This window comes from Dermochelys coriacea, chromosome 21 (genome assembly GCF_009764565.3).
Source record: "Dermochelys coriacea isolate rDerCor1 chromosome 21, rDerCor1.pri.v4, whole genome shotgun sequence".
In the NCBI taxonomy this organism is placed as follows: domain Eukaryota; kingdom Metazoa; phylum Chordata; order Testudines; family Dermochelyidae; genus Dermochelys; species Dermochelys coriacea.
Window position 1 is genome coordinate 6988795 of NC_050088.1, and position 20725 is coordinate 7009519.

Genomic DNA, 20725 nt, shown 5'->3' on the forward strand with positions numbered 1-20725 from the left:
CCTACAAAAGCATCAAGGAACCAGGGGAAAGTGTATTTGTAATTGTTGAAGTCAAGAGGAATCTTGTACATGTATCTAGGGCGATAATGGTCCAGACTGTGTGGATAGAAAGGGCCATTTTTATAAATAGTTTGAAATGGTCTAAATCCCACATAGTGGATTTTCTTTCTGTGCTTTCGGAGAGGCGATGTACTTTACTGAAAGTGCAGCCTGTGAAACAAGTAGTCTAAGGCCATGTTTACACTTATCGGAGACGGAAGCTCGATTTTTTTTTTTTTTTAGCGGGTCTAGTGAAGACTCGCTAAATAGGGAGCGCTCTGCAGTCAGGATGACACACCTCACGCCTCTTGTTCCGGTGGCGTACCAAAGTTGACGGGAGAGTTTCTCCTGTCAACACAGCGTGGTGTAAACAACGCAATAAGTCGATCTAAGCTATGTCGACTCCAGCTACTTTATTCACGTAGCTGAAGTAGCATAATTTAGGTAGACTTACCCCAGTAGTGTAGACGAGGCCTAAGACTATTATACTCATGTCTGATTCAATTTGATGTATGGAAACTTCCTTAGGTCACCTTATCAGAACTTCTAGTGTGTTCAAAGCCAACTCTTTTTAACTAGTTTCAGAGTAGCAGCCGTGTTAGTCTGTATTCGCAAAAAGAAAAGGAGTACTTGTGGCACCTTAGAGACTAACAAATTTATTAGAGCATAGCTCACGAAAGCTTATGCTCTAATAAATTTGTTAGTCTCTAAGGTGCCACAAGTACTCCTTTTCTTTTTAACTAGTCTTGCTTCATATGTCCACTAGGTATATGAACAAGGCTCTTCCATTTATGAAATGAACTTGCTGCTCAAGTATTGGCATGTGGTATTCATGGAGGGGTTGCATTGCTGATCTGATTGTCAATTGAAGGATGAACAATTAAAAATTCTGGAACATTAGCATCACATCATTTCTCAATGCTCTCTCAAAGTATTGGGGTGTGCTTACTGGCACATGGAAGTGTACTTAGTCTCTTGTAGGGGAAAATGTTATGAAACTCATGGAGTCTTGTGAGAAGTCTCTCTGAAACTAAACCTAATCCTTGAGCCTTATCAACACACATGTTATCTAGTGTCCTTAATGCTGCGTAACTTTTATATGTGATACCTACAGGAATCACTTGACCTGACACTGAAGTGCAGACCCTTGGGAATACAACAGCTGTTTAAACTCCACCACTGTATAGTAACTTAGGGCAGGAAGTAGAAGAAATTCATATCCAATGGAAACTCAAAAGGGAATGATTCGGTGAGCAAACAACTACTCAAGCTAGAATTGGACTAGGATACCTGGGCAATGCTCCCTGCTCTTCCAAAACCTGGGTTCTGTAGTTTCCCAGTGGTCAGGACCTACAAGTTAAGTCCATGATGCTCTGTCTGGCTGCACAGCAACCACTTGGCATCGGGTACCGGATCATTATCGACAGGGCATTAGTGACAAAATAGATGGCATTATTTCTGCAGCATTTTGTTTCTTCTTTGGATGTTTATCAACCGGGTACTGACAAACTGTTGCTACTAGACTTATAAGAGCTTCCTGAATAAGATGTAGGTGTGACTTATGGTCTGCTTCTGTGAGCTATTGGAAAAACAAAGTTAATTTGACAGTTAAGATTACATCCGGCACAACCTAAAATGCAAATCGGGCAATTAAGCATCACCTGTTATCCATAAATATGGCACCCTATTTTCCTTAAAGAACTGCATTTTGGAACCTACTCTGGCTTGTTCTCCATGTTTTTTCTATGAGCAGCAATTGTATAACGTTCCTACAGTAAAATGTGGTATTGATGCAAGAGAAGCCCTGAGAAGGGTTTTTATTTTTGTACATGAATATATATTTTCTACTTTGTGTAGATGAATTGGATATCCCAGCTCTGCGTTTCTCTTGAACGTCTTCTTCAGACTGATTATAGTGGCAGAGGTTTTAACCACAGATACCAGGCAGCTATTAAACTTCCTGCTTCTAGGTTGTCTTGTATCACAGTGCACACCACAAATGACAGAATGGAAGCAAAGGTAATTTTAGGGAAGAATATCTGACATCCTGGATGCAAATGTCTCTTCTCTACCGATCTTGTGCTGCAAGCTGTTTGTCAGAACAAACTTTTTTTTTTAAAGCGGGTCATTGTAGGGCAGTTGCTTTTTACAAGGGGTTCTCAAATTTCAACCCCCTTCTGATGATAAAAATTACTACATGACCCTGGGGGGAGGAGGGGGAACCAAAGCCCAAGCCCCACTGACTGGGGGGCTTGGGGGGCAGTGGGACAAAGCTCAAGTCCAAGGACTTCAGCCCCAGGCAGGGGGGCCTGTAACCTGAGTCCCAACATGCAGGCCTGAAACCCTCAAGCTTCAGCCTCAGGTGGTGGGGCTCAGGCTTCGGCCCTGGACCCCAGCAAGTCTAAGCCAGCCCTGGCAACCTCATTAAAATTGGGGTTGTGACCCATTTTGGAGTCCTGACCCACAGTTTGAGAACCGCTGCTTTTACTATAATGTGTAAAATAACAGTGTATGCTGATTGTAAAGTGGTGGTGGATGGTGCAACACAAACGCCTCAAACTTGCAGACTGAAAAGTAGCAGATGTTAAATGAACAAGCTTTTTCTGCCCACTGGCAATAATAGGTCACTTCTGTGGCTGCTTCCCTGTCACTCTCTAAATGTATATTAGATGGTATGCAAATAAGATTCTTTGCTGGGTGCCAGAACAAAATTTTAATTGCAAGGCTGCCTACTTCTCAGGGCTGGATAAATTACAATTGGATAAGGGGCCGGACAGCATCTGCTTGCTCATGGGGAAAACTACTTAGACTCTGACAAGGCTTTTGCAATACTAATGTAAACACTTTAAAAATCTATCCACTGTTGAGTTTAAAATTACACAGAGCTTATCTAGAATGACAAATGCCTCTGAAGATAACCTGATCAGTTCATGTGTAGCATTGGCATTTCACTTGTTCAAGAACATGTCCTCTTGCAGCTTGACAGCATCATGCATTTTGCTACCATCAAGTAAACAAATTTTTTTTTGCTTATCAGTATTTCACTGATGCCATCTGCTAATAAACCTAGATTCAGGTAAGGGAATTGATTAACTGGAAAAATGTTTTGTGGTAGTCTTTTCTGTTTTGATGTTGGGCCTGTGTTGTAGAAGTGAAATCTTACCAAAACAAAGCAGTCTAAACTCCAAGGCTTGAATTGAACGCTAGCCTTGAATTTTAGCTGCTCTGTATCTGCAGGAATGTAAATTATGTAAGCTGACCAACAAGGAAAAATAAATAGTTCTGCTGTACCCTTCCCTGAAATTCTCCTCTCCTGATTGTGATGTCTCACTTAATCTGACTTCCACATCAAGTTCTATGTTGTAGTAGGAAATTACTAGCAAGGCATGAATTAAACTCTACCTTTTTGTGTATCTTTCTCTCACGCACGCACGCACACACTCTGTCTCTGTGTAGGTGTAAGGCTTTTGTCCTGAACTCTTATGATGTCCATTTTATTCGTGGACAGTGAGGTTGTCCATGCTTCTCTTAGAGCTAGAGAACTTTCTTTCCTGTCCCTACAACCCATTCCAAACACTGCATTGTAGCAATTCTCCCTTCTGGCCTAGGGTGCCTTCCGCCACTTCTTTGTTGGGGACAGTTGCTAGAGAATTATGAGAGGGAACTGAGCATGCTGTCTTTGTATTAAACTGTCACTGGGAGGTCAAGCTAGATCTAGCACAGAAAAAGACTCCCCCCTTCTACCCCCCCAAGTCAGTCTTGTGACAACTATTTCTAATTACAAATACTTGATGAGATTAAGAGGACAAGTTTGGGTTAGGTGCCATAGAGCAGCAGGTTTGGAATCTGCCCACTTGAGTTTTATTTCTGGCATTGAGGGTTTAGCCCAAGGTTTCAGCCTAGCCATCTGTACAACAGTGATACTTGATGTAAGTGACAAGGGAGTTGTGTGGCTTAATGGCTTGCATGGCGATTGAGCCTTTTTTTAAGGGTCTAAAACTAAGCATACGAGTTTAAAGTCTCAGGCGCAAATCAAAAATATTACGTAAAGAGCTACTTGAAAAGGTGGTTTTATGACTTCTCTCTTCTCCAGAAGACTTCCTTGATGCTGGAGGGTTAATTTTGGTTACGTGCAGAGGTACAGTGATAGGTGGAGTTCTCCCTTCCCCCATCTTTAATCCAGCAGTATACTGGAGATGTTACCCTCCTCTTGCTAGTGGTAAATGCAAACCCCATTGGCATTCCTTAACACTTGCAAAACGTAGATGGTTTATAGTCATCAGCCTGTGTGACTAGTGCAGATAGGGTTTTTTTGTTTTGTTTTTTAATCTTTAAACTGAGTTTGGCAACAGAAGTCTGAGAGAAACGTGACCAAAATAGGTAGACTTTCCTCCAAATTTTCCTGTTTGTAAGGATTTTATTCAATATAGAGCATCATCCTGTATGGAGTGTTAGAGAAAGCATATCCCAGAATGCTTTAGAGTTGAACAGGAGAGAAATGGAGATGTAGAAGGGAAGAAAATATCTGGTAGGCTTGGAGAAATATTGGGAACTTTTGGGTCAGGCTTTGTTCTATGCTCTGCACTAGCTTTACGCTGCTTTTTTTTTAAATTGAGGAGTAGGCACTAGACAGGCCCATGTCTAGGTGTTGGCTGCTGCTGCTCCTGAAGTCTTGTGGTTACACTAGAATCTTGGCATCCATGTAAAACAAAGCAAGTTTCTAGTCCTCATGGCTATGAAAAAAAACTTGAAAATGTGACTTAAGTGTAACTGATTCAGGGATGTTTGCCTGAGACAATAGTTCTGAGTGTGGTAAACGGTCCCATTCATCTCATTGTGGGATTACCAATATGCAGTGCTCCTGGGGGTGGGCAGGGTACACTACCACCACCCCCATCAAGTGAGGCTATGGGTACACCTACATCACAAAATAAAGAACCGTTGCACTGAGTCTGAGCCTGGGTCAGCTGACTCTGCTCATGCTATGGGGCTTAAAAGCCACGTAGATGTCTGGGTTTAGACTAGCGCATAGACAAAGAGACCTGCCCGGGTTTCAGAGCCCAAGCTTCAGCCTGAGCCCAAACATGTCTACTGCTATTTTTAGCTCTAATGTGAATCTGAGTCAGTTGACCTGGGCTCAGAGACTTGCTGCCACAAGTTTTTGCTGTGTAGATGTACACTGTGGGAGGAGAAGACTGTAGTGAGTCTGGCCAGTCCATCCTGACTGCTGGCTTAAGTGAGTGTCCCACCCCTGCCTTTTAGGGGCAGAGGACGCTTGTTGACAGTGGGAGTGAGGGCAGAAAGGTCTGCCATGCTGCTGCCCCAGCCTCTTGGGTGCGGGTGAACATGGCAGGGGCTCTACCATGGCTACTCCAGGATGAAAGAGCAGGTCCGTAGCATGGTGGTGGGACCCCATTTCATGCTGTATCTCAGGATCCAAGTTATTTTACTGGCAAGGGTTGGATTAAGACAAAAGCATACTTACTCCTTTAAATGTCTAGTCAAGCAAATAATTAGGACTCCATAAACTTCTGGAAGAATCAGCAGAGTTTTTTTTCTTCCCAAAGTTTCAGTGCTCTTGTGAAATGTTGTATAACTGCCATATGACCTCAGAGGTTCCGTTAGTAAAAGGGTTTTCTGTCCTTTTGTTAATAAAGTAGCATATGAGAGATTAGGTCAAATGAACGTGTTATTGTAGAAGTTTTATGGACCAAGATATTTGTAGTAACTCGCAAGCCAAATCTGAAATCGAGTGCACTTCAACATTTTTAACAGTATCTTGTATATTATATGCAATATCTTTGAATGGAAGCAGATTCAATTGCGGGCTCCTCTTGAACAAAAAGGCTGAAACAAAATTAAAATTTAAAAAAAAAAAAAAGCCCTGTACTTGGACACAGAAATGCAGTAGTTTTAGAACGTATATTCCCAAGCAATAGTTAGGCAAGATTGTAGCAGGAATATACACCAAATTGTTTTTGAGCATAATAGTATGATAAAGATTTTTTTTTTCTATTGAGTTCTCCCCCACCCCCCTTCCCCTCTCAAGTCTGGCCTTGTTAGCTCTTGCTGGCTGGACAGTTAGATCCATCTGTAACACTGGACTTGTTTCAATCTAATTTAAGGCCTTTCCTCTAACCTAGAGTAGATTGAATGGGGGAAAAAGTCAAAAAAATAAAACGAAGTACAAACACCAAGTCTGTATTTCGTTTGACTAGTGTAGTGACGTTGACCACGGGGCCCCAAGCCAGGAATCTGAATCCGTGCTCTGTAGCTTTGGGGAAGTCACCTAAACTTTCTATACCTCCATTTCCTAATGGGGATGGTTATCCCATTCATCAGATAAGGATGGATTGTATAGTATTGGAAAGATGGAGAAAATGCTATATAATTGCTTAAGGTGCCTCTCATTATAGTATTTAGACTACACTAAAGAAACTGTAAGACAGGAATCAAGCTCTTGTCAACGATTGAAGGTGCTGCTACAGTGATCTATGGCTGTTCCTCCCACTCACTTCTTAAAGGAATCTTGCAATGTGACCTGAAGATGCAGGAATTGGACTCTGCCTGACTCTGTGCCATGGTATTTGACTGCTCAAGCTTCTTCAGTGGGAATGCCCTGTCTGACTGCTCTTGAGAAGGTCACTTGTAGCTTCCTGAAGACCATGTGGATCAAAATAAGGAAGAGTCCATTGTAATGTGGCTTTGCCCTTGGCCCACAAGTAGAGGGTGACGGCACTAGCTTTACTGGTGCTCAAAGATTGAAAAACATTCCTGGGCAATGCTGCAAGGAATAAGAAATGTCATCCATTCATCTTGGTATTTATTATCTCTGACCTTGGATGTTGCATGCTTTGCTACAGAGAAATTAGCAGCTCTCTAGCCTTCATTGTAACCTAGTGCAGTGTCATGCTTTTGAAATGACTAATGACTACGACACTGTAAAACTATTGTAGCTTGTATGTTTTTTTTTTTTTTTTTTTTTTTTTTGTTACTGGGCAATAAGACATACTGTAACTTGCATAGAAACTGCTGCATTCCATCCGATGGCTTTGGCTGTCCCAGAAGGCAGTATCTTTCCAGGTGACTAGACTATCTATCTTAAATTGTAATTAAATTAAAGCCATGAAAACAAAGCTCTTATCGATGCATCAGATTCTGGTATTCCATGAAGGAAAGCTGGTCTGAGCTGAATTTGTCTATAGATGAATAAATCTGTTTTCCAATAACTTTGGAGCATATGCAGTATGATCCTACATGGGCCATTAATACAACCGCAGGGCACTTTGTTAGACCTTAATATTTGAAACAGATTTTATAACGTACATTTGACTTTTTATGCTACCATTGTGCATCATTAGTAAGCTGCTATTGTGAGCCACTTGAATTTTCAGTGGAAAGATGAAAATTATAAGGCCATTTGGGAATTAACTGTGAAGCTCAAATCAGGATGGTTGGCAAGATAACACTCAAACAGCATGAGCATTCACTGTCTGAATCTGCTCGGGTTTCTAGAAACAGGTGATCAAGTTACCTTGTAATTTGAAGACTATCCTTCCATTTTTCATAAAAAAAAAAGAAAGCTCTCTAGCCCCCTTATGGGTGCACAAAGTGAATATATAGATACATGAACAAACCCAGAATTCTTTAATCATAAGAAGTTGCTTCAACTTTGGAAGGTTTCTTCTTTGCCGTTCCTTCCCCAAATTCACTTATGTTCTAAATCGATTTAGCGTGTTTGATGCCAGAGCTTGGTGCATTTTGTCATACGACACTACTTATCAGGGTGAAGTTTCTCCTCCTCCACCCCTAACAAGTCTTGTGCATTCCATTAATTTCCATTTTAAGACTAACTCTAGATTGAATTGGATCTCTGTCCTTTTTACAGACATCAGTAGCTTGTCCTGTTTTGATGCATTCATGGGATGGGGGTGGAGTAGAAGAAACTCTGTTCCACCTTCATAATTGGCTTGGCTCCATGCCAGAGTCTGAGGTGTAAACTGAGTCTCATGTCTTTTTACTTCTGCTATCCCTAACTCGTGCTTTCTTTTGCAGTTTTAAAAAGCACATCCCTGTGAAGTGTCTTCCCCCTTAATTACAGAATCCAATTTAAATTTGCCTCTGTTTTGAAAACTTGTTGCATGGATTCTCTCCTCTTCCCACCCCCCCACCCTCACCCATCTCATGGATCTTGGCTCTTTGCTATTGACCAGAAGTCTAGCACTCATCTCTTCCCTGTTTCTGTGTGTACTGTTGGTGCAAGAATCTTAACCTATGCAGATCCTACTACCTAGAAGAATCTTTCTATACATCAGTCTTTTCAAATCTCATCCAAAACGTGGACCAGATTCTGGGCTTGTTTAAATCACTATAGCTCTTTTGAACACAATGAGAATCTGGCCCCATATCAGTTTTTTTTATACTATTCAGAATTTCTCTGTAGTTGGATTTAGTGTAACTCAAAGATCTTCAGATGCGGTATACAGGGCAGACAGTATAGGACAAAACTATCTCGTACAAACCAGGAATTCAAAAGGGCCAAAATCAGTGCTGAGCAGCAACTCTTCAGTTATGCTGAGCATCTCGTATTGGCCTTATTGTGTAAGCAGGGGAGCAGACAAAGTATAGGTTAATGGATCAAGTATTCAAGTAATTCAGACTCTTCAAATGAGAAGGTAAGGGAAGGTGTGGCAGCAAGAAATATCACAGCTGCTGTATGGGAGATGCAGATATTTAATAGACAATCTGTAGTAATTTTGATAAAGCAGTTTAGATTAAAGTTCAAATTAAATCATATGTAGTGTTTAAAATCAGTGTTCTTTGGTAAGTGATGAACTAATTTTGCGTCTTGTGGCACTATTCTCCTCACTCCACTCAACCTCCAGTATTGAAACAAAAGGCATATGTAAGAGGAGTGAAGAAATAAGGATCAGTATCTGGCTACTCGCAACTACAATGTGGACCTTCTTCCCACTCCCCAGGTCAGCTATTTTGTGACTTTTATTTGTTCAGCCTGACCTTTGACCTTCCCATCTACCCCCTCCAACACTTTATATTAGGAAAAAGTCAGTCAGTGAAAATTAAAGTAAAAGTAGATCCTAATTGTTTCAGACAATCTCACTACAGCTCACTCCGACAATGCAATATTTACCTCCGACAGCCAGTGAACAAGGTCTCGCTTGCGCTGCATCCTGTGTTATCCAGATGTGAAAGCATTTAATTTCCTCAAGTTTTTGTAATGTATCAATATCTAGCCATGGGGGAGGCTTTACAGCAGCATTCCTGTAACTACTTTGACGTTACAGCCAGAATCTTCAGAAATTGTCACTTTTCATGCCAGTGAGCTTAGGCTTTGAAGGTGAGCAAGCCTGTCTTTCTTCGATGTGTTACGCACGGTCAGGTGGCTTTAGTTTATTTGGGGCTGGGGGGAACTTCAACCAATTCATTGCTTGTTGGACTTTTTTTTTTTTTTTTTTTTTTTCCTGGTGCCTGACTCGGAGCATTCTATTCAAACAGGGCATTGCAGCTTGGGAAGCGTTTGCAAAATGCTTAATAGAATTAGGAATGCCATCACTCCATCTTGTTTTGAAGCCCCAAGATGAAGCACTATTCTAGCACGTTTCAATATGGTACACTACTACCAGTAAATGTAGGTGCCTCTTAATCATTTCAACCTTCCCAATTTCCTAATCTCTCTTCTTAATAGGAAGAGCAAGGACTTGCTGAGGAAAGATGATTAAAAACTTATTTCATATGAAGGATGTCTGGGTGTTTTCTTCAAGTACTTGCTGTAATAAGCTGTCAGTTGCTTTGCTCTGAACTCTTCTATGGAGGTTTAGAACAGGTCTTGAGGGATACTATAGAATAAGCTGATCTGTGAATCTCGCATGTTGGGCCAAGGTGAGGGAATATATTGTACGCAGGTAAAGGTAGAAAGAATTTTAAAAGTCTCGAGGTGGTCTAGCAGTTAAAATATGGGACCAGGTGCCAGTGCTCCTGGGATGATGGTCTGGTCAAATGACTTCCCTCTAGGACCATTATCCAGCTTACAAAATTGGGGTGGCTAGCCCAGGGATGTTAAGATTTGTTTAGTTTCTCACCTGAGACTCTGTAGAAGTACAAAATTACAATTACAAAGATCATATGACGTTTCTAATAGTTGTAGCTATTCATTCAACCACCTCCCCAGCCACAACCCAGGCTTGCCTGGATCTTGTCAAAGTGTTCTCTTTCTGTTCAATTGATTTAGTAAATACAGAAACAGTGATGAGATCTTTCCTAACTAGACCATTGCACTTCATTTTTGTGAAATTTAGGAACTTCTGCTGTTGGTATTAATTCAATACAAGCCCTGAATGGGTGACATTAGTTTGAAGGTGCAGAAGACTTTTAGGAAACTTTTTTTTTTTTCCACTAGGAGGGTGGTGAAACACTGGAATGCGTTACCTAGGAGGTGGTGGAATCTTCTTCCTTAGAAGTTTTAAGGTCAGGCTTGACAAAGCCCTGGCTGGGATGATTTAGTTGGGGATTGGCCCTGCTTTGAGCAGGGGGTTGGACTAGATGACCTCCTGAGGTCCCTTCCAACCCTGAGATTCTGTGATTCTAAGACAGGTAAATACTTAGTGTTATTAAACATGAGTGTCTGGCTGGGTTTCTGCTTTGCTTGTTACAGGGCATGCACCTTTCTGAAGATAATGCTGTGCTGACTATAGATACAGAACTGTCTGGCACGCATTCTATTGCGTATGTTAATCAGCATTCCTAATGCAATCTGTTTGTTTGAATTCTAGGACAATTGATTTCCTTATCCTTTCCCCGCCATGAAGAGGAGTACCTCCAGCTGACAGTGAACTGGCACCCATGCCTTCTAATCCTTGGTCAGAACTGCAATGCCAAATGCCAATTACTAAACATGCTTTTGGGTGAGAAGCTGCTACCCACCACTAAAATAAGCAGTGAGGAGAACTGTAAGAGGCGGCGGATCCGTTTTACACATGGGACACAGACACAGATTAGTCTGGCGCTGCCTGGACAGTATGAACTGGTGCATATGTTGGCAGCCCATCAAGGGCAATGGGACACAATACCAGAAGAGGACTTGGAAATCCATGGGGACAATGAGGATCCAGCACACCAGATAGCAGAGCTGGAGGTGACGCTGCCTTACTTGCTACTAAAGGTACTGATCAGAGGCACACATGTTGTTGTTGGTTCTTGTACGTGTCATATTTAGGCTTATCGGAAGATAACATTTTCATGTGCAATAAAGTTTAAGATGTAAAACAATGCGAAGGAAGCGGGAAGAGACAATATCCCCCCCCCTCCTCCCCCCAAGAAGCCTGGAAGTGTGGTGGTGATGTAACTGATAGGGTGCGTGTGCATACCTATGTTTACTGCCCTAACCACAAATGGATCACTTTTTTTTTTTTTTAATACTACCCATCTCAAAAGACACATTTAAACAGATGCACCTTTAAGCATTTCTTAAACCTGAAGGATTGCAGTCCAAATACCTTCAGAATCTGCCTCCTGTCCAGAATGACTGAGAGAGCAGATGTCTCTCCTCCAAGTCTGACTTGCTGCATAGCACTCATGTCAGCCCTGTGGGCACAGCCAAAGCATTCCACATCCCAGTTCTCTGTTGGGACAGAATGACTTAATGCTCTGTAAGGGCTGAGTACCTTCCGCTCCCCGGCAGCAGTGTGAGTTGAGAACTATTGGCGCTTCTTCTGTTTAGGTTTTATAACAGAGTGCCAAACTAGGTAAGCCTTTTTTAGGTGGTAACACGCACAGGGGTATGTGTGTGGGTGGTTTCCTCCCCTCCCCAGTTCGGCTAGAGCAGGCAACTGAGAGTCTATTCCTATCTTTGTCACAGCTGTGCTGTGACGTTGGGCAAGTCGCATAATCTCTCGAAATATCCTCATCCGTAAAATAAAGATAATGCAGTCTTACCTCGGGAGTGTTGAGACTCCACAATATTTAACACATGCTTTTAAAGACAAAAGACTCATTTACTGGGGCTTGCGTTCAAAAGCAGTTACCATATTGCAGTATATTCTTATTCCTAGAACACAATGTGGTGACTGGCAAATATCTGTAGTAGGAGATACAGTAGTTTATATCTAAACAGTTTATATCTGTTTCTCAGATCAGTAAGATATTCAGAGCCGGCCTTGGGGAGAATGGTGCCCTAGGCCCCGCTGCCTCCAGCCAGTGCTTAATTTGCATTGAAAGAGGATGCTGGGGCTCAGCCAGAGCACAAATTAAGCACTGGCTGGGCACTCTCCAGCCACCCAGCTCTCAAGATGGCATACCAGAGAACCACAAAATGACAAGAAATTTATCACACTGTTGCATTTGATTTGGATAAAAAAAAAATATTCAAAACGCTATACAGAACTTTCTGTACATTGTAAAAGATGCCACTTTGTAGAGTTTTTCTCTCTTATTCGCTCTATCTGGATGGCTTAATATAATGCCATAAGAAAGGATCATTTATAGATCAGCTTTCCCTCTTGCTGGTCTGTTACATATTTAATTTAAAACAAACAAATACAATAAAGACTTTTATTTTGCCTGTTTTTGTATTTGTAATTTTAAGTCTTCTAAAAGAGAAGTACGCTCTTCTGCACATTCCAATAAAATAGGATGGATGCTGCATCATTCACTACAGGAATTTCCACTGTCCGTAACTGTGGAATTGGAGTCTCAAGAGATTAAGGCTTAAAAAACACATTCACTATAACCAGTCAAACAGAATACAGAACACAGTGTTGTTTAACTTGTTGTTGTATAACAACTTTCTATGTCAGCTAAAATGTGTAAAGTTCAGAAACCATGGCATAAAGGGTATACATTTTGGACTTTGGTGTGCATTGACTGCTATTAAACAGTTTACAAAAATAATAATTTGATTAGGCTAATAAATAAATTATTGCAGAAGTTGATTCCAGTGCTTATTCAGAAGAAATTAACTTTATTAGGAATTAATTTGTAGGGAAATTCCTCCTATGCAAACCCATGCATTCTAGCTTTAATATTTTACATCTGCAATGTCAGTCTGAATGAGCAAGAAAAACATGCTTTATCTCTCACGACGTGTGTGTGTGTGTGTGTGTGTGTGTGTGTATAATATATATGTAATATATAGCCAACAGGAGTCTGCCATATGTGATTTTTTTTTTTTTTTTTTTTACTTCAGGATACAAAGACTGTATGGTAGAACATACAATCGTTCTTTATTTCTCATGACAGCAGCAAAATTTAAATACGTTTGCAGACAAAGCAACACAAATATAGTGCTGCTCCAAAACTCTGAACTGCTGAGCTGCAGTGGGAGCTGGGGACAGATCCTGCAAGCTTCATGAGTTCAATGGGATTAAGTGTCTGAGTAAGGACTCCTTGCAGATTAAAGGTTTCAGGATCAAATCTTTGGCTCCCACTGTTTGGTTTTTGCATGTTCACAAGAAAAAAGTAAGGGAGGGAGAGAACCCAGGCAGACAGAGTGGGAGAGGGAGCCATCTTGTGCTGGTGGAGAGAAGCTGAGAAATGGTAGTCACTGATAAAAAATTTGTGTGATTTCAGGCATCTAATCTTAGAGGTATGTCTGAAATTTGTAAAATACACTAACAATAATGAATAACCCCTTCTCCCCTAAGACCTGCACTCGCCTCCTGCACCCCCTTCTCCCCTAACCTCTTCTGTGCCCACATAGAATCATCATCTCAGTCAGGTCCTGGAGTATTCTAGGATGCATTTAATCGGGCCCTAGTGACTTGACAACATCTAACTTGTCTAAGTAATTTTTAACTTCTTCTTCTTTCCCTATTTTAGCACCTCCTACCTCATTTTCACTGGCATTCACTATGTTAGACGTACAATCACCACCGACCTTCTTGGTGAAAACTGAAACAAAGAAGTTATTAAGAATCTTTGGCATTTCCACCTTTTTCTGTTGTAATTTCCTTTTTCCCCCCTCCCTCCATCCCTAATTGAGTAACGGGCTAGCTAGTTTGATCTCATTTTGTGCCTTGGCCTTTCTAATTTTTGTTCCTACATACTTGTATATTTGTTTAGGTCAAATTACAAAGGATGAATATAGTTTCCATTTTTTGTAGGACTCTTCTTTGGTTTTCAGATCATTGAAGATCTCCTGGGTAAGCCAGGGTGCTCTCTGGCCGGACTTCCCATCTTTCTATGCAGTGGGATAGTTTACTCTTGTGCCCTTAATAATGTCTCTTTAAAAAACTGCCAACTGTCTTCAAGTAAGGCTTTTTTTTTTCCCCTTAGACTTGCTTCCCATGGGATCTTATGTACAACTCCCTGAGTTTGCTAAAGTCTGCCCTCTTGACATCCATTGCCTTTATTTTGCTGTTCTCCCTCCTACCATTTCTTAGAATCATGAACTCATCATTTCATGATCACTTTCACCCAAGGTGCCTTCCATTTTCAAAATTCTCAACCAGTTCCTCTTTGTCAAAATCAAATCTAGAACAGCTTCTCCCCTAGTAGCTTTCTCCACTTTCTGAAATAAATGGTCTCCAATACATTCCAAGAACTTGTTGGATAATCTGTGTCCTGCCTGTGTTGTTTTCCCAACAGATGTCTGAGTAGTTGAAGTCCCCCATCACCACCGAGTCCTGTGCTTTGGATGATTGTTAGCTCTTTTAAAGAGAGCCTCAACCACGTGGGGGTACAGACCTGGAAACGCGAAGCACCTGGTGTTGCTGCTCACTCCCCCTCTCCCAGCTCGCTGGGGCCGGGGGGTACAGAGGAACATTCCGGGCAGGGAGGGAGGGGTGAGCAGTAACACCAGGTGCTGTGTGCATCACTGCTCACCCCTCCTCACCAAAACATTCCTTCATAGGGAGGAAGCAGAGAAATCTGGGTGTCCTCCACATCTCCTCTGTGAGTTTGGGAGGTGGGGGATAATGCCCCTCTACCGTTCCAAACTCCACCTATGTGCAGCGCTCCCTGCTCTTACTCACTGCTCTGGGCGCTCCCCTGCCCACCAGCAGTGCACATCTCTGCACTGCGCCTGGTGCCCCCCTGACCACAATACCCTGGGTGGTAGCCCATGTCGCTGGTCCTGCCTGGAGTACATTGAGGGCTTTCTGAAATTCTTCCATCATTGTTCTGGCTTTGGTGGGCTTGTTGACCAGACTAGACCCAAACCAAGCGGAGGTAAGTAACACAGTGATAAAATGTGCTGGCACATTATCAGAGCAATAAGAGGATTTACAAGAACACTTAAAATAGATATAACCCCTAATCTGCATCTCTGTAGCATGGCTCTTGCAAAGAAATTCCTGCTTGCTTTGACTAGAGACACAAAGCTAGTGAGCTGCTAGTAACAATTGCACGCTGGTGGAGATCAGGAATTTAAGGCAGGGGTTCTCAAACGGGGGGGTTGGGGCCCCGAGGGGGTTGTGAAGCTATTACAGGGGGGTGGGGGGTCGCGAGCTGTGTCAGCCACCACCCCAAACCCCGCTTTGCCTTCAGCATTTATAATGGTATTAAATGTTTGTAATACAGCCTCGGTTTAGACTGAGCACTTATAGAAAAGTGAGACAGACAACGTCTAAAGAACAAAGTGGCTCTTAAGCGACAGTCCATCATAAAAGGTTCTGTAAAGGTCTGTAGGAATACAGCAGATCCGGAGCATTATGCAGTCAGCACATGTTTAGCAGTCTTAACTTGTTAACCTTTAGCTTGACAAACTTCGGTATTTAGGATAGGATTTGCTACCTTTTTCTGGGTTACTTAAAGGATATCCTCGCTGAAATAAACATCTTGCTTCACAGAAAGAAGAGCCAGGAATCTGCCTCTACGTGGGTATGGTGGTGTGGGAGCACAATTCTGTGCTGGCAGGTATATTTGCTCTTAGGCATATTTATAATGTAGATGGCCCCAAAACCCCTCACATTTGGTAAGGCTATTCTACTCCTTGGGGATCACTTGTACAAAGGAATGCATCCGGACCACAGAGGAATAATCAATGCAACCAAACAGATTATGGTGAAAGTAAACACTTACTAATTTTGCTAAATCAATAGGGCTTAAAGGCTCTAACAGAGATCTCTGAAATATTGTGCATCCCTGGGAAAACCATTTGACAACTAAAGAGGCATTACTGCAGACAAACTTTTTATACCCTGGATCACAGATCAGTCTTTCTTTGTGCTTCACTCTTAGTGGGGTGATTTTCTTAACTTTGAATGCAGGTGGAGTCTGAGACTAGTAGGTACTTACAGGAAATTCCTAATAAAAATGTAAGGAAACAGTACTTGCCACATGCGTTCAATACTTTAGATCTTTTTCGGAAAAAAGTTTTTTAAAGGAAAAATATAAGGTTTGTTCCTTGCACTTATCTCAAGTAACAAAATTAGATGGGTCAGTAACTTCATTGAATTGGCTTTGCTACTGCTGCTTGTGCACCAATGCAATGCTGTTACGTTTGACTTCTCTTCACCGTTTGTCCATTACAGGTGGCAAAGAATGTGACTGCATATCCATGTGGTCTTAATTGTAAAGAACATTCTAAGCAAAGGCTGAAGCGTACATTGGTTTCCTGTCTTGTTTCTGAGACCAGTTAAGATGTTTGGTTTTGACTTACTGTGTAAAACCCTAAGGGTATGTCTACACTGCAAAGTTGTCAGCTGACTCAAGCTCATGCTACAGAGCTAAAAATAACAGCGTAGACATTTTGGGTTGGGCTGGAGCTTGGGCTCTCAAACCCGAAGGGGGGAGGGGCCTTTGAGTCCAGGGTCCAGCCTGAGCCCAAATGTCTACACTGCTATTTCTAGCCTTATACCCAAGCCCAAATCTGTTGACCTGGGCTCTGAGGCTTGTTGCCAAATTACCTTTTGCAATGTAGATGTATTCTCTGTGGCTGGCTTCTGGCTGAGCCTTTCCTCCAAACCCCAATATAGCACTGCTGCAATTAAGCTTGACTGAGGTGCTTTTTGCTGAGCACCAGAATTAAATGTCTGAAAACTGTTCTGTTTAGGTTTTACACTGGGCCTATCAAGTTGGGTTCAGTGCTAGAGGGACTGTATTCTCAAAGTACGATCACTGTGAAATTCATATTTCCTTCCACCCGTATCTGATTAGAGCTAGAGTCTGGGTCTTGTGCTATGCTCTGAATATAATTATTTTCAGTTTTTGTTGGCTTAGAGTGATTTTTCTCTCTCTTGATGGGGCAGGTTCTGTGGCTTTTGCAGTAGGGTAAGAAGAGTCTAGTGTTAAACACCGTTCAGACTGTTTCCTGTGTCTTGTGTGTTATCTGTAGACTTGTTTGTTTTTATTGGCCCTTTTACTGATGGAAGAACACATGCTTCCATAGTGGAGCAAGATTCCTATTTATGACACAGATGGTCTTTATCCAAAGAAACAAAGTAGCACTAACAGTTTTTTATTTGCAAAGGGTGCTGACGCAGAGTGTTACTGTCGGTTTTAGTTTAGAGTGCTGGCCTGGGACTCAGAGTTCTGGGTTCAATTCCCTAATCTGCCAAACACTTCATGTTACCTTGAGCAAATCATTTAACTTCTTGATGTCTCGGTCTCTCTGTGTTAAATGGGGATAATAGTACTTCCCTACCTCACAGGGATGTTGAGGGTAAATGTATCAAAGATTGTGAGATGCTCTGATACTTTGGTAACCAGGCCATATAAATACCTCCGATTTGTAGTGCAGTTGTATAACTTGCCCCTAGCAGCATCTGATTTTAGTCATTGCGTTGCTTATGTGCTGTGGTAGATCCATTCTTGGAATCCGAAGAATTCTGGAATTGGTTTAGGGTTTGAGTGAAATACTGAGTTGAGACTTGAGTCTCACTAAGCGTAATCAGCTCCTGCGAGAGCTTGCCTAACAAAGGATAGCCTCTGAGCACCTCTAACTACAAAAGTCTTTCCTCAATAAATGGAAAATGAAATGGTGCGAGGTCTAATAATCTGGGGTAGGGTCATTTTTGGAAGCAGCAAATGAGTCTTATCCTTAGATGAATAGGAGGCAGGTATATGGCAATCCTCTGCCAATTTTTATCCTAAAGTACAAGGCAACTGGCTGTGTCCCTAAATAGCTTATTGCACTGAGATAAAGATCTTCAGTTGCTTGTCTCTTCATTATGTATTGTCTATAGTGTCTCTCTCCTTTTACCTGTATTTATTATTTAGTACTGGGGCTAGCTAACCTCTCTCTTTGAATAGAGGCGTACAGAATTTGGTCCATAGAAATATGCATAGGCTGTCGGAGAGAAGAGAATGGAATGCCTTTTTCCTAATTGGCTACTTTGTATTACAGTTCTTAATGAATAGGTGCTGTCAACATATGTCGGGCAATATTCTCTCAAGAAGCAGAATTGTAACCCAGATAGTTGTGTAGTTGGTGGTTAGGTCTCCAAGTGTTCAATTCTTGATTTTTAGACCAGGTTGTAACTTTGGGAAAATATGGACGTAATTATATGATAGTAATGTATTTGAAGCTTTTGCTTCAGCAGAGCATACTGACTGAGATCTCTAATTTAGTGAGAACTGATTTAAGGTTCCAAGATATTTCCATGAATCACTGTGTGACTATAGCAATTCTAGCTAACAGTCCTCTCAGTGAAACTTCCCTATAAGGTGTACATGCTGCTGGGCACACACTAGAAGACAAGACTGGTGCCTTGAAGAGTTTGTAATCGAAGTTTAAGAACGTACAACTGAGTAGCATATGGAAATACTCAGAGAAGCGCCATAAATTGGGGAAAATTATCTCATAGAAGTAAAAGCAAACAAGTGACAATGTTGCCGGAAAACCCTACAAGGTCTCTGCTAAAACAAGGACCAGTTGCTCACGCTGCATTTTGTGTTGGTTTTTTTTAGCCTGTCTCCTAGAGACAGTACTGGCTTCCTCCTTTGTTTATAGTCATCTGTGTGAGTCATCTTTCAATGTGAATATTGCAGAATTGCCTATCCAATTTTTCTTTTACTCTTGATTAGCTATGGACTTGGGAGTCCCATGACAGTAATAACAGGAAAACTGCTGGCAAGATTTTTTTTTTTTTTTTTTAGGGCAGAAAATGGCAGACTACTCAAGTCTTTCATTTGACTAAAAATTCATATTCATGTTTTAGCTCCAGAGCTCAGAGTGGCTTCCTCTGGTGCACAATGAAGATCTCACTTATGCCTTCATTTCTGGATTATTTGGGAGAATTTTTGAACTCTCAATAAAGTAGCATTCAGAATTGTAATCCTTTCAGCCACACCCAAAGGGGAATATTTAACTCTTCATCAAATGGAAAGGAAGTTTGTTTCAGAGCTGGCCCTTCAGTGTAAGTTTTTAGTATTGGCACTTCCATGTTGCAATGTCAACCAGTGGGGAGCAATCAGGATGCAGGACACCTAAGAGCAATCCATTTAAAGCACTGAGCAACCAGGCACTGGCTAAATGGAAGCTCTAAAAAATGCATGCATCATGGTTAGCTAGTTAAAATTGAGCTATAACTTGTTCTCTATCTAGCTCTTGTTAGCAGAATTATTTTGTGCCACCTCCTTTTTTCCCCCCCTCTTTTAAATGGGAGACTACTACTATTGGAAACAAATACTGGAAGAACTGACTAGGTGAATGTTTACTCAAAAGCTCAAAGGGCTATGCATATGTTAAAATCGTGCTTAAATTAAACCAGAGTCTGAAGTCACCCCCCTGTGGACAAAGGCCAGGTATCCTACATAGGGCTTCTTGACTACCCCCAAAGGGTGACCCTATTTCTGCTGCCTTGCACCTCTTTATCAAAGGATCTGAAAGCACTTCACAGATATCAGTCTGATTAAGTCTCTACACGTGAGTAAATTGCATCCATTATATTGAAATTTGGTTTCAATACAGAAGTCGAAAATGAGCTTTACCGACAATCTTATCTCCTCCTCCAGCACTTCAACTCCTATGTAAATTGCCCAAATGAAGGTCTAGACAGAACAAGTGAAAGTGAATCTTAAACTGTATCCTTAAAACTGCTCAGCTCTAGGGCTATTGGCCCTCCTCCCACAGCTCAACCCTGAAGATGGAGCCCAAGAAGCTACTTGAATTTTAAAAATGTTTTTCTCACCTTTTGCCTAGCTCTTGCCTTTCATTGTGATTTTTACATGGTCTAATGCAGTACTGATTGGATTTATAACTCTGCAGGGCAATACTGAAATTCAAAAACTTCTATATGGATGTTAAATTTTGTCTCGTGTTTTTTTTTTTTTTTTTTTTTTAAAAAGGCCCTTTTCTTGAGCCTGTACTGCTGGAGTGTTTTGTTTTTTCTCTTCAGGGAGCACTTCTCCCCTAGCAAAAATCTCTAGTAAAATTTTTAACGGTGACTCCTAGAGTCTCAGATTCTGTGGAAGTGAGTGACACCCTCCACTTGGTTCCACAGCAGAGAATCTAACTGGGATACTTTGTTCATGGCTTTTGAGGCCAATACCATTAAATCAGATCTAAATAGTTTTGCCTGGCTACATAAAAGCATATCCAGTTAATTTAAAATATTTTTTCCCTTCTAAAATAGTGATACTGCACTACAAATAACTGACTAACGTGCAAGCCCAGTGCTGTGGGGTAGTTCATGTAATGAACTGTCTGTAAACATGAAAACTGGGGATCTGTATTTCTGAGATTGCAACTCCAGGGTTGTCCAATCAAAGAAGCTGAAGGTTTCTCCGA

General features: G+C 41.5%; 1 protein-coding gene across 1 annotated transcript in view; it reads left to right on the forward strand.

Annotated features, from left to right (window-relative positions):
* DSTYK (dual serine/threonine and tyrosine protein kinase) overlaps nucleotides 1-20725 on the forward strand; it is a 59069-nt gene that overhangs the window by 9996 nt on the left and 28348 nt on the right. The window contains exon 2 of the mRNA XM_038379913.2: nucleotides 10830-11218. Within this exon, the coding sequence (XP_038235841.1) occupies nucleotides 10830-11218 (389 nt within the window). The remainder of the gene's footprint in view (nucleotides 1-10829; nucleotides 11219-20725) is intronic.